Here is a 13,961-nt window from a genome sequence, read left to right as displayed (position 1 = left end):
ACACACACACACACACACACACACACACATTATACTATCTCTGAGACTCCCGAGTCTAACCTGAGACAATGTCTGAAGATCCAATCTTCTTCCAGAAACTCAAACCCACTCTGCCTTTCTAGATCTTTCTTGGTCACCATCACCAGAGCCCCCATTCCAAGGGCTTCCCCCAGCTCTCTTGCCTCCTCTTTGGTCACTGGTGGGAGGAATCAATGGCTCTGGAATATTTTCAAATTTCTGCATCATGCAGACTTTCAGAGAAAAAGATACTGGCAACCTGGGGTACAGAATGTTTGAGTGGCAATTTGCCTTGGAGGTTAGAAATTATATATTGCTCCAAAAATATTTGCTCACATTCTAGAGCGGTAAACTGAAGAGAATCTTATCTGTCCAGAAGATATTTGGGTCATAAACTATAGAAATTGCCATCTCACTGGAGAGGAGTAGTTTATACTCCAGAACACAGTGTTCTCTCTCTCTGTCTCTCTCTCTCTAACTTTCACCCTGTAAGAAAGAAGAAGCATATGAGCTAGCTGTCCTATATAAGATATAAGACTCATCATGTGGGGGCCCCTCTCCTATGGTGCAAATTTTACAGGTAAAAACATTGTGATGCTCTAGGAGGGAGGAGCCAGCACTACAATCCTACTCTGCCTGCTGTTATTGCTGTAAATAGCTAATGGGCTGCTGTGATCCAGGGGGTTAGTGCATCTTTTATCATAGATTTAGACAAAGACATAGACATATAGATATACATAAAAATGCAAAAGACTAACAAACTGACTTGTAAGTTCAGTAAAATCTCAGGCTCTTCACAGTTTCAAAATTAGCAATGCCCTGATGGCTGCATTCAACAGAGTCATCTCTAAAATCTACCTGTGATCTTCTCTTTCTCAAGCATCTTCCATGGCTCCCAGGGCTCTTTAGATCAAGTCCAACTTACTTCACCTGATATTTGATATCAAGCTCTATTCTCTGACTTAAATTCAGATTGTAGAGAAACCCACCTTGCTCAGCAGAAGCACATCAATGAAATCCAAAGTCTTGGACTTGGCTTTGTCCTTGAGGAATCGTCAATACCCTGAGTGGGAAGGGTGCGGCGCCGCTCCTGGATGACGGCGTCTGTGAAGTCATGCACCAGGCGGCAGGCCCTGCGGAAGCGCCGCCCGTCTTGGGTGAGGTAATACAGAAAGTCCATGTGCTGGAAGATATCCTGGCTTCTTTTTTCTATAAGGGCACTGAGCTCCAAGATGGTGGCAATATATTCACCGGGCCTCCTGCAGGCCGAGGGCAGAAAGGGAGGCAACACTGTAACATATGCAAAGCCCTAGGAACACCTCCCACCAGCAGCCAGGAGCTACCTCCCATCAGGAAACTGAGTATCTAGAAACAGATGGTCCTAGAGATGCATGGTGGGTATCAGTCATGAGATTGACTCTCCAGACTGTCTTCTCTCCCTGCTTCCTATCTCTGAGAGAGCAGTCTCCATGCACCAAGGCACTTAGAGTATAGGTTGGACACCATGTTTCTCTCCTCTGTCTCCCACCCAGTGTCCAGTACTGATCATTTACCTTACCAAAAATGTCCACACAACTCAGACTTCATCCTCTTCCAGTTGATCCCTGCTCCAACCCCCACCATAACCAACTCTATTTCTCTTTCTTTCTCTCTCTCTCTCTCTCTCTCTCTCTCTCTCTCTCTGTTTCAACTTTCACACTGTAAGACAGAAGGAGCAGCCAGGCACAGTGACTTACGCCTGTAATCCCAGCACTTTGGGAGGCCAAAGCGGGCGGATCAACTGAGGTCAGGAGTTCGAGACCAGCCTGGCCATAATGGCGAATCCCCTCTCTACTAAAAATACAGAAATTAGCTGGGTGTGGTGGCGAGCCATCAGTTTCCCACACAGCTCAGCTCTTACAACATCCATCATCAGCTGAAACTACAAAAGCTCTCTGAAAATCTCTTGATAAACTTCATACCACTTTTCCTAATTTTCAGTGTCCCTAATATCTAGCCTCTACTTCCACAACCTCATTTCTACTGTATCTTGCACATGCTTGGCTCATCCTAACTTTGCTTTTACCCAAATATTTCTACCTACCTGGAAAGACAACACTTTCGACCTTCAAAGCCCAACTATGATACAAATCCTCCTGAAAGGTACTTCGGGTTACTTTGCTCATTCCTCCCTCCCCAGCTTAACTCCCTTTGGTCCGTGGATTCACATCCCAGGCCCTGGGAAGGAACTCACTCCTGACAGTGGCTGTCAAAGCTGAAGATGCATCTCTGCAGACTGTCCAAGGTCATCAGGCTGATGTGCTCAGACATGTTCAGACGACTGCTGCCTTCTGAGGCCAGCTGCTGCCACCTGTCCTGGCCAAGAGAGCTAGAGCTGGGCCCTGCCTCCTTTGTGCCCCTCCCCAGCCCCAAGCATCAGGAGGGACTCCCCCTCAATCAGCCCCCTGGGTCCTCTGCCCCAAGAACCAATTGCCAGCGAGAACCAGACTTGGATGGAAGCAGAAGGCGTTAGTATTAGGAGATGAAGACCCATGACTTGGAGCCAAGAGACCGGCATTCAAGTCTCAGCTCTGTCTCCTATGCTTTGTGCACCCTTGGTACAACCTGTTGCCCTCCTCTAGGTCCCACCTGTCAAATATTCAATAATGGTCAAGGTGATCTGCTTTGGGGACAGATAAACCAGGATACAATCTCTGTTCCACTACTCCTAGCTCACTTACTAACTGGTTGAACTGTGTTCAGCTCCCTAATTTCTCTGGCCCTCAGTTCATCATCTGCAATAGGTCAAAAATAACCACAACCTCACAGGGTTATTAAATTAGACAACATATATCCTGGCATTGGGACATGACATTGTCTCAGGCATATGGTGAGTGACCAGTAAATGTTCACTTTATTCATCTTCATTGTAATAAGTTCATTTCAAAAATATCCCTGTGTTGGAAGAGGCACTTCTTTATCAGCCCAGAGCATCCTTGCTGGGTATGCCACCAATGCAAGACCATGATGCTCTCACCTGAGCCATATCTCAGAGCTGTGTTTGCAGACAACAACCTGGAGAGAGAAGGCAATGACTCCCCCTGGACCAATATCAGGCTTGTATCTGCCACTATTAAAGCAGATTCCGTAAGCCTAATGCCCATTGTCTGTCATGCAATGTACTGCATGAGCAAGCTAATATAGAGGCCCACCAATGTCATCCCCATGGAATATAGGCTGGCTCAGAAAAAGGATACAAACCAACAGGAAGTACACGTTGCTTATTGTGCCATGAGTAATCAACTACCCTTTGTCTCTGACCCAGGAGTCTCGTGTCTTCTGTTAGAATCCATGAAACAGTAACAAGCTAACTTACCAGCTTGTATATTAAAAAAAAAAATTCTTGGCCCTTTCAGGAATTCTTGTCCCCAATTCTTCGCTTCTCCCTGTATTCACACCCTTTGTACAGTAATTTTTCGGCAACTCCCATTAAGAGATTAATTTCATTTTACATCCCTTTGAGTCTGTACTGGACTTTTGACTTTCTTTGTCCAATACAGTGTGGTGAAATGATGATGTAATAACTCTCATAGACCCAAATCTGGCTGAACTTTGAAGCATTGCAGAGACAATGTCCAGAAACATTGCAGCCTCTCTGCCATGTGAACAACAAGATGCCTTCTGGAGGCAGAGAATCACATGGGGGAAAGTCCAGGTGTCACAGCTGAGGCCATCCCAGATCAGCCTGAAGCCAGTGAAGCCCCAAACATGTGAATGAACTGAGCCAGGATCAGCAAAGCTCCTACCTGATCCCCAGCTGCTCATGTGCCAAGAGTGATTCCTTCCACATCCAGAAGAACCAGCCAACTGTCTCACAGACTTGTTAGCAATCATAAACCCTTATTGCTCTAAGCCAATGAGTTTTGAAGTGGTTTGTAATCAGCAATGACTACTATGCAATCTTCATCTTTGCTCTCTTGAGTTTACAGGATTTCTGCGAGAAAAACAGGAACTAACACCTTCTGAGAACCTACTGTGTGCCAAGCAAATGACTTCATTCGATCATCTTGCCACCTTTTAATTAGGGATTATTATCCCCGTTTTAAAGATGCAGAAACCAAGTCTCAGACAGGAAGAAAAATGGCTCAGTGCCACCCAGCAGAGCCAAAATCCCAGACCAGATCTGTCCCTGGTCCCTCCACCTGAAGACTCCAGCTGGGAACCAGAGTTCAAGGGACTCACGAGCATGATGTTCACACTTTTGTTGAAGATCTTTATATAGGGCTTCAGGATGTTGAAATGGAAGGCAGGCGTCAGCATCCGACGGTGGCGGCTCCACTTGTCACCATTACTCAGAATTATCCCTTCTCCTAGTAGGGCAACCAAGGGCAGTGGGTAAGAGCAGCATCATCCTCACCCCCCACAAAGTTATCCCCAACCCCTTTCGCCTGCAGGTACTCACCCAACCAGGGCTTCAGGAACCCGGTGAAGAGGTCATCCTTGGGTGCAGCGGCAGCTGGCATGAATGACGACCGTCAGGGGCCATGCAGAGGGCAAGAGAGGAACTTCAGGTGTAGAGGGAGGCTCCCTACCAAGAATTTCCCCACTCCATGCTCAGAAGAGCAGGCAGGAGGCCAAGGGCAAAGGAAGAATGGAGGATACAGGAAGAAGGACCAGACCAGGCTGCAACAGCACAGTAGGGCAATGACAGAACCTAACGGGGCACAGCACACCCCAGAACACCTTGACATGGCTCCTACATGGCCCAGCATGTTCTGCAACACCCAAGCGTAGCAGAGGCCCGAGGCCTCGGGCACCCTGTCTGCCCCAGCACTCTTTATCATCTCCTGATATGGACCTGGGATTTGGGACATGTCCCCAACATATGTTAACATGCCTTGGCATAGCCACAGCACACATGAGGAGCCCTAAATGACACATCATCTGACATGGACCTGAGATAGTCCGACATGACCTTTGTGTACCCCAAAGACAGGCTCCAGATAGGACTTAAATATGAGTTCTTAAATGTCCTGGACATGTCACAGGTGTAACCAAGACTTTTCTTCAAGTATGATTGCAATGGATTCTGAGACCTGGCTCAGGAACAACTCTGACAGTTCTCAAAGGGACCCTGGGTCCCAGATCTTGGGCAAGCCACAAACATGGCCAAGAGATGACAAGGAGGAGAAGACAATTTCAAATTACATGTCAGAGAAGAACCAGAAAGTCTGGCACACGCCCCAAGTGTCCTTGGCCACAGCTGAGCCACACACATGATGACTTCTCCATATGATCCCAGGTAAACAATACCAGATGTAATGAGGTGTAATATAGAAATCATAGAATATTTATGGGGCCCCTGGGGGAAAGGTGAGCTTTCTGACAAAAACTGAGCTTCTGGGACCCATGGTTGACACCGTAAGAAAAGGGCTGCCTTAAAAGAAAAATTGATGCAGAGAAATGGTGAACTTAAGAAAAGGAGACAGATTCCTGAAGATGTTCATTGACACCTGGATCCAGCCATGCTTGAAGACCACCCTCCCTGGACTTTACACTCTTTTGATTCTCTTTATTTGCTTAGAGCACACAAAGTTGAGTTTCCAGCACTCACAACTGAAAGAGACCTCAGCAGCCAGAGAGAGCTGGTGACCTGCACAGAGTCACTAGGGATTTTGGGGTCAGAGCCATAGTTTCTGTGGGATGCTGCCCCTTCCCTTGCTCAGCCTGGTCTGTCCAAGGATGAGAAGGGCAGAGAGCAGGGAAGATCAAGCAGCTGGTGTGGGTTCTCCTATTGGAGAACTGAAGCCTGTAGGAAGAGAGAGTAAACTTAGGGTGGATGAGTGACAGGATGAGGTAGAAGGAACTGACCCATCATAGGTGGAGGTCACATGAATAGCAGCCCAAATTCTCCACCAGCCACAAGTCCTCCTACCACTCTGGGCTGAGGGATGGACAAGGCTGATGCCAGGACTGGCTGGGCCTCCAAATACCGATGATGCTCACTGCATCATCCTGCCACACACTTTTAAAAAATCCTACTCATTGGTCCAGACTCAGCTCCAACAACTCCTCCTCCAGGAAGCCTTTCAGCCTGCCCCAGCAGACACCAGTTCTCCTCTAGGTTGTCACATCCATCTCTCTCTTGCCCATTCCTGACCCCATGAAGCTGGAAATGTCTCTGTCTGGACCCTTCTCCTCAAGCATGTGGGTTCCTTCAATAAAGGGCCCCGAATTGAGGCATCTTGGGGCCCCAGTGGTGCCCAGAACACCAAAGCAGGGAGCAGATGGCAATGGAGGGAGAAGACTTTGAGATGGAAGTCTCAGTGATGGGCCTGGGTACTCAAGGAGGGGCCTGAGTACTGCGGGGGCCCCGCAGAGGCTTGGCCTGGCACCCACCACCACAAGCTCTGCATGGGTACCTGAGGCATTGGTGATAGACCGGATGGTGTCAGGGTGGCATAAAACGATGAAGGGGATGATGGGACCCATCCATATTGTAAAGCCCTGGGAATAGGTGGCCGACAGCTGGGTCAAGTTCTTCAAGCCCTCCTCTGTAGGAGCGATCTGAAACAAGTCAGGGGGCCATCAACTCCTGTGATGGCTAATTCTAGGTGTCCACTTGACTGGGCTACGGGATACCCAGTCAAACATTATTGCTGTGTGGGTCTCTGAGAGTGTTTCAGGGGATATTAGTGTTTGAAGCTGAACTGAGGATGGAAATAGTAGCTGCAGAGGAATGAGTTACTGAAGAGGGGAATGAGTGAATGAGGAGAGGAGTCAGTGAGGAGAGGAATGAGTGAGTGGGTAGAGGAATGAGTGATTGAGGAGAAAAATGAGTGAGTTAGGAGAGGAATAAGAGTTAGGAGAGGAATAAGTAAGTGAGTGGAGGAATGAGTGAGCTAGGAGAGGAATGAGGGAGGGAGGAGAGAAATGAGTGGGTGGGTAGAGGAATGAGTAAGTGAGCAGAGGAATGAGTGAGTGAGGAGAGGAATGAGTGAGTGAGGGGAGGAATGAGTGAGTGGATAGAGGAATGAGGGAGCGAGGAGAGGAATGAGTGAGTGAGCAGAAGAGTAAGTGAGGAGAGGAATGAGTGAATGAGGAGCGGAATGAGTGGTGGGTAGAGGAATGAGCGAGTGAGGAGAGGAATAAGTGAGTGGATAGAGGAATCAGTGAGGAGAGGAATGAGTGAATGAGGAGCGGAATGAGTGGTGGGTAGAGGAATGAGCGAGTGAGGAGAGGAATAAGTGAGTGGATAGAGGAATCAGTAAGGAGAGTAATGAGTGAGTGAGGAGAGGAATGAGTGAGTGTGAAGAGGAATGAGTGAGTGTGAAGAGGAATGAGTGAGTGAGGAGAGGAATGAGTGGGTGAGGAGAAGAATGAGTGAGTGAAGAGAGGAATGAGTGAGTGAGGAGAGGAATGAGTGAGCCATGTCTCTCGCTTCTCTGGGGTCCCAGACCCCAGCCACCATCAATACCCAGCTCCCTGAGCCCCTACTGGACGTCCAGTCCCTCAGGAAGCCCATCCACCCTGAGACCTCAGCACCCATCCAATTCATTGAATTCTTGAACAGGACAAAAAGGCAGAGGAAAGAAAGAATTTGCTCACTCTTCTGCAGCTGGGGCATCCGTCTTCTCCTGTCCTCAGAACTCCAACTCAGGCCTTTCTGGACTCAGGATGAATTTACACCACCAGTGTCCCTGCTTTCTGACTTGCAGATGGTATATCATGGGAATTCTTGGCCTCCATCATCACATTATCCAATTCCCATAATAAATTCTCATCTCTCTGTCTCTTTCTGTCTCCATACATACATGGATTAGAGGTAAGAAGAAACAGACCCTACCTGTTTCTAAGGAGAACCCTGAATAATGCACCTCCCTAGAAGGAGCCACAGCAAGTCTCCCTGCAGCCACTGCACATGGTGCAGCGCTGCAGTGAGCAGCGTGTCTGGATTCTGAACAGCTGCAGGGGATTTATGCTGACCTCCGCTTCTCTCCTGGGGCTGTCCCAGGATCTGAGGGTAAATACCAAAGCAGAGGGAGAAGACAAGCTGTCTGCTCAAGAGGATGTGTTTTCTCGTCCTGGAAATGATTTCAGTCTGGGGATTGCTATATGGGAAGGTCCCCATGGGAGGAGGTTTGGGGCAGCAGTGTGGCCTCAGGACATATCCCTAGGGCTGGTTCCCACATCCTTTTGTGTCCTGGCTGGTCCAAATGGGCACTGGTTCCTCCTACAGATGAAGGATCTGCATACTGAGGGCCCTCCGTTCTCAGCAACCCCCGGGGGAGCAGAGGCGACTCTAATGTCCATCAGAATGGCAGTCCGCACCTGGGAGAGCCGCCCTTACACCATGCTCTATGCTAGTGCTTCCTGTTCACCTGTGGACACGCCCATCAATCCTGCCATTAAGTGAGCAGACGGAGGCCACGTCCCCCAAAGGTGAGGGCAGGTCCAAGTCAGAGGGCAAGGTCTGGGGATGTCAAGGACAGCTTCTGAAATGGTAAGAGAGTGGCCAAATTATATCCAGGTTGGGCTACAGGGCTCATTGAGACATCTTAGTGGGGAAGAGCATGTCACCCTTGGAAGGGGAGGGTGTGGGAGACTGCCCAGACTTCTCTTCTAGCCCAGCTGTGTCCCTCCTGGGCTAGGGGAAGGGAGTCAGAGCTAATTCCTGTGGGAAAGCAGCAAGCCCAGAGATAGGCAGATATAAGCAAATGGGCCAGGCAGGGAGCAGCCCCTGTGTAGTGGACTCAGGAGGCCTCAAGTTCAGCAGTGGAGAAGGTGGGAATGCCAGGAGAGCCCTGCTCTGTGCCCCCCCACAGCCCAGCAGGAGCCTCTGGGAGGTGCACTATTGTAAGAAAGACAGGTAGGAAAAGGATCCAGACAGGCTGGGGTGACAGGACAAGGAAGTGAGAAAGGCTTGGGATGGAACAGCAGAGGAATGAGCGAGTGAGTAGAGGAATGAGTGAATGAGGAAAGGAATGAGTGAGTGAGGAGAGGAATGAGTGAGTGAGGAGAGGAATGAGTGAGTGAGGAGAGGAATGAGTGAGTGAGGAGAGGAAGGAGTGAGTAAGGAGAGGAAGAAGTGAGTGAGGAGAGGAAGGAGTGAGTGAGGAGAGGAATTAGTGAGTGAGGAGAGGAATAAGTGATTAAGGAGAGGAATAAGTGATTGAGGAGAGGAATGAGTGAGTGAGCAGACAAATGAGTGAGGAGAGGGATGAGTGAATGAGCAGACGAATGAGTGAATGAGCAGACGAATGAATGAGTGAGCACAGGAATGAGTGAGTGGGTAGAGGAGTGAGTGAAGAGAGGAATGAGTGAGTGAGCAGAGGAACGAGTGAGCCATCTCCCTTGCTTCTCTGGGGTCCCAGACCCCAGCCACCATCAATACCCAGCTCCCTGAGCCCCATTCCTGCACCTCTGGAAGTCCATCCACCCTGAGACCCCAGACACATTTTGCTGTTGCACTCACCACGCCCAGATGACCCCAAAACCAGTTTCTTTTCGGGGCTTGCGGGAAACACTGGAGCCGGCGACTGTTGTGATAGAAGGCATAGGTCCAGGCCAGGACACGGGCAAGGAGCCAGGAGCCCCCAGCCAGCAAGAGGAGCAGCCAAGGGGATGCTGCCACCTGCCCCAGGCCCAACCAGGGCAGACTCAGCAGTGACATCCTGCAGGGCACACAGGATGGAGGGTGAGGTCCTGAGGCCCAGGGAAGAGCTCCGGGGACAGCGGAGAGGGGCAGGGTCAGGAACTGCTGGGGGCAGGACAGGGAGGGCTCAGGGATGGGTAACCAAGGGCTGAGATCTAAAGTCCGGAAAGGCCCAACCAAAACCAACAACCAAGTGGCCTCCAGTGACTTGGTAACCACAGAGAAAGGGAAAGAGAGAGGAGCTGATTAGAGGCCAGAAGGACCCAGCCTGAATCCTTGGGAGTTTGCTAGGGGTTCAGGTACCAGGAAATCACCACTGTCCCAGGTGAGCAGCTTGTAGCCACCGCAGCCTTGGGCAGTGCCCTCCCCATCCCAGGCCAGGACCCTCCAGCCGGGCCACCCCCAGCCTGGCACCTTCTGTCGGGAGCAGCTTGTCCCACACAACCTCCTCTCCTCTTCTGCTGGGAGGTCTTTGGCCTGGCCCCTGATCTAGGGAAGGCCCTAGGAGGCTGGGCTGGGCTGGAGCAGCCAATCCCCACAGTCTGGGTGTGTCTTCTGTGCCTGGGCAGCCAGCCAAAACCTGGGGTTGAGCCAGCTGAGTGCAGCTCAGGGTGCCCCAGGACGAGTACTGAATTCTCAGGTCTCTGCACCTTCTTGGCAGTTCAGGGGAAGTTAGGGGGTGGTTAAAGGGAAATCTGAGCCCCGAGTTTACCTCCACCCTGCCCTTCCAAGACAAGGGCATTCAGGTAAAAGCATATACTTACCGTGATTGTTCGTAGCCAGCTGAGCTAGGCCAGGCCAACCCTTGCCCCAGATCATCTGGGCTCCTCTCCAAACACGGGCGGGGAGGACGTCAGGCACCTCCCCTGGTGCAGACTTAGGAGATTCAGAGACAGAAGCCTGTCATCTCTGGCTTCATACCCTGGCAAGAGTTCAAGTTCTGCCTCCAAGCAGCCCAGGGTCTGAGCTGAGACCTGAGTGCTGGAAGCAGGAAGAAACAATCCAATCCCAACCCCACTGAGGATTACCCGCGTCAGATTCTGGGGATAAAGAGCCCAGCTGGAGGAGCAAACCTATAGGCCTACAGGCTGGGCTCAGCCTAGGAGGACAGAGTGGAGGCAGAGGGGATGAGGCTGAGAGGGGCCATATGATCCCAAGTGTAAACATATAGCAGGTGTAGACAGGTATGACATATTCCAGGTGTAACCAGGACCCAGGTGTAAATATACATGTGATAAGATGTGACCATAGAGCCGATCAGCATATACAGCAGCCGCCATCCCACAGACACGCCTCAGTCATAAGCAGACAGTGGTCAAACAGGTGGAAGTCCACAGGAAACAGAGGCAGTGATATCTCTGCCACAGCCCCCTCTCTCTGCACATGGGGCACCCGACCAGCTGCAGACAGCACAGAGAGTTCAGCAGCGGGCAAAGGACAGCCAGTGCAGTGTCCACCTGGAGCCAAGAGCATGGGCTTGATGCAGATGGAAAGAAAGATGTGCATGACTGTGTGCCAGGGCCCCACCCACCAGCAGCACATGGTCCCAAGGGTGCTCAACAGGCCTTGTGTGCATAGGATTCCTTCCTCCGAGCTCTGAATCAGGAGAAAAACACACAAAATCCAATTCATACTCTTTTAGGCTGTCAGAGAGAAGGAACTGCAGGAAAAAGATCTAGATCCAAGCCCTAGGAATTCCATGCAGCATCTCAACATCCTCTCTTATTGCTGAGCCCCCTCCTAGGCTTCCCCCAACGTGGCCTCGGGAAACTTACAGTCATGGCAGAAAGTGAAGGAAAAGCAAGCTTGGACCTTCACACTTGGCAGCAGGAGAGAGAAGAGAGAATGAGGAAGTGCCACACTTCTCATGAGAACTCACTCACTATCATGAGAATAGCATGGGGGAAACAGTCTCCATCATCCAATCACCTCCACCTGGCCTCTCCCTAGACACATGTGGATTATGGGAATTACAATTCAAGATGAGATTTGGGTGGAGACACAGCCAAACCATATCAGTGCCTCCGAAACAATAGCTCTGGAAGCTCCATGCCTGCAAAGACTGGGCAATCAGAGACACAGCGACTGGGTGAAAAATTATTTCTATGACTCAGTTCGGGATAAGTAAAGTAAATCATGGACCATTTCTGGGAACTCTGGGGGAAAGGTGGGCTTTCCCATAGGAACTGAGCTTCTGGGACTCATCATTGATATCACAAGGAAAAGGCTGCCTTGAAAGGAAAAGTGATGAACAGAAGGAGAAAACCAAGAGATGGAGCCAGATTTCCAACGTAATTGTGCGAGACCTGTATTCAGCCATGCCTGAAGGCCACCCAACCAAGACATTACAGTCAGTAGATTCCCTTTCTTTGCTGAGACCACATTAGGTTGAATTTCCACCATTCACAGCTGAAAGAGACTTCAGTAGCCAGAGACATCTGGGAATCTGCCCAAAGTCACTCAGCATTTTGGGTTCAGATCCATAGTCTCTGTGGGACACTTCCCCTTCCCCTGCTCAGCCAAGCCTGTCCAAAGTTGGGAAGGGCAGAGGGCAAGGGTAGAGCTCCGGGCTGGGGTGAGGTCTCCTACTGGAGATCCCTGGGACCCTGGAGCAGGTGGGCAATGAGCATATAGTGAAAGAACTACAGGACGGGGTAGAAGGAATCAACCCACAAGAGGTGGATGTCATGAAAATAGCAGCCCAGATTCTCCACCAGTCACAAGTCCTCCTCATTGTTTTGAGCTTGGGGACAGGCAAGGAGCTGCCAGGCCTGGCAGGGGGCCTTGAATACTAACGATGCCCAATTCCAACACTCCACAAACATTCCTACCCATTGTTTCAGACCCAGCTCCGGCAACTCCTCCTCCAGGAAGTCTTCCAACCTGCCCCAGTAGAGAACTTGTTCTCCTCTGGGCTGTCGTAGCCCATCTTCTTCTGGACCACTCCTGACCCCATGAAGTTGGCGATGTCTCTATCCAGATCCATCTCTTCAAGTTTGGAAGTTCCTCCAGGACAGGGCCTTGGATTGAGGCCTCTTGGTGCCCCAGAGCAGCCCAGAACACCAGGACAGCAGGGTCAGATAGCAGTGGAGGGAGGAGATGGTGAGATGGGAATTGGTGAATACATGAAAGAAAGACAAAGATGGCTGAGAGAGAAGGAAAGGAGGGGCCAGAGTACGACAGGGGCCACACAGAAGCTTGGGGATAGAGGGGCTTGCAGGCTCAAATCCACCACAGCACCCACCACCAGGTGTTCCAGATGGTACCTGAGGTGAGCTCCACCTCCCAGGTTTACGCCATTCTCCTGCCTCAGCCTCCCAAGTAGCTGGGACTACAGGCGCCCACCACCACACCCAGCTAATTTTTTGTATTTTTTGTTTTTTAATAGAGACAGGGTTTCACTGTGTTAGCCAGGATGGTCTCGATCTCCTGACCTCGTGATCCGCCCGCCTCGGCCTCCCAAAGTGCTGGGATTACAGGCTTGAGCCACCGCACCTGGCCAAGTACCTGAGGTGTTGATGACAGACCAGATGATATTGAGGTGGCACAATATGGTGAGGGGGGAGATGAGACCCATCCAGACCTTAAAGCCCTGGGGGTAGGTGGCCACCAGCTGAGTCAGGACCCTCATTAACTCCTCCGTGGGGGTGAGGGGCCATCACCTCCTGTGATGGTCAATTCTAGTTGTGCACTTGACTGGGCTAAGGGATGCCCAGGTAGCTGGTCAAACAGTAGAAGAGTGGAGCCAGTTCCCTCAAGTCCTGCTCCTGGTCAAACATTATTTCCAGGTGTGTCTGTGAGGGTGTTTCAGGAGAGATTAGCATTTGAATTGGTAAACTGAGGAAGAAGGATCCCCTCCCCAGTGTGGGCATTATTCAATCCCCTGAGAGCCCAGGTAGTACAAAAAGATGCCGGAAGGGCGAATTCCATCTTTCTTCTGGAGCTGAGATGTCCATATCGTCCTTTCATCAGACCTCATACCTCCAGGTTTTCAGGAACTTGGCTTCTGGGATTTAAATCATCCCCCAGGTTCTCAGATTTTGCACTCACAATGAATTACCCCTACTGGGGCTCTCTCATGCCTCAGTTTCCCTGGTCCTCCAGCTTGTAGAAGGCAGGCTGTGGGACTTCCGGACCTTCATAATCGCATGAGCCACTTCCTGTAAAAAATTCCCTCTTACCTACCTATACTAACACCCCTGTCTATATCTTATCTCCCTTTGATCCTGTTCTCCTGGAGAACACTGACCAATACAGACCCCCACAGGGAGCCACAGAGGGATCCCCTTTGCAGCCTCCAGCAGTGAAA

At 50.5% G+C, this 13,961-nt stretch overlaps 2 protein-coding genes across 2 annotated transcripts in view; both read right to left on the bottom strand.

Moving 5' to 3' along the window:
• The window catches only part of LOC105519871 (cytochrome P450 4F12-like), a 17,763-nt gene extending 8,093 nt beyond the window's left edge, over positions 1-9,670 (bottom strand). The window contains 7 exon segments of the mRNA XM_011953411.1: positions 1,008-1,072; positions 1,075-1,277; positions 2,252-2,373; positions 4,240-4,367; positions 4,460-4,513; positions 6,420-6,564; positions 9,473-9,670. Of these exon segments, the coding sequence (XP_011808801.1) occupies positions 1,008-1,072; positions 1,075-1,277; positions 2,252-2,373; positions 4,240-4,367; positions 4,460-4,513; positions 6,420-6,564; positions 9,473-9,670 (915 nt within the window).
• Positions 1-10,116, bottom strand: part of LOC105519772 (cytochrome P450 4F12) — a 48,324-nt gene extending 38,208 nt beyond the window's left edge. The window contains exon 1 of the mRNA XM_011953238.1: positions 10,067-10,116. The gene's annotated coding sequence lies outside the window, so the exon portion shown is untranslated. The remainder of the gene's footprint in view (positions 1-10,066) is intronic.
• Positions 10,117-13,961: the final 3,845 nt, after the last annotated feature.

The sequence above is a fragment of the Colobus angolensis genome, unplaced genomic scaffold (genome assembly GCF_000951035.1).
Source record: "Colobus angolensis palliatus isolate OR3802 unplaced genomic scaffold, Cang.pa_1.0 Scaffold36, whole genome shotgun sequence".
NCBI classification, from domain to species: Eukaryota; Metazoa; Chordata; class Mammalia; order Primates; family Cercopithecidae; genus Colobus; species Colobus angolensis.
Note: the sequence above shows the minus strand (reverse complement) of the source record. Positions and strands in the feature narration are given on the sequence as shown.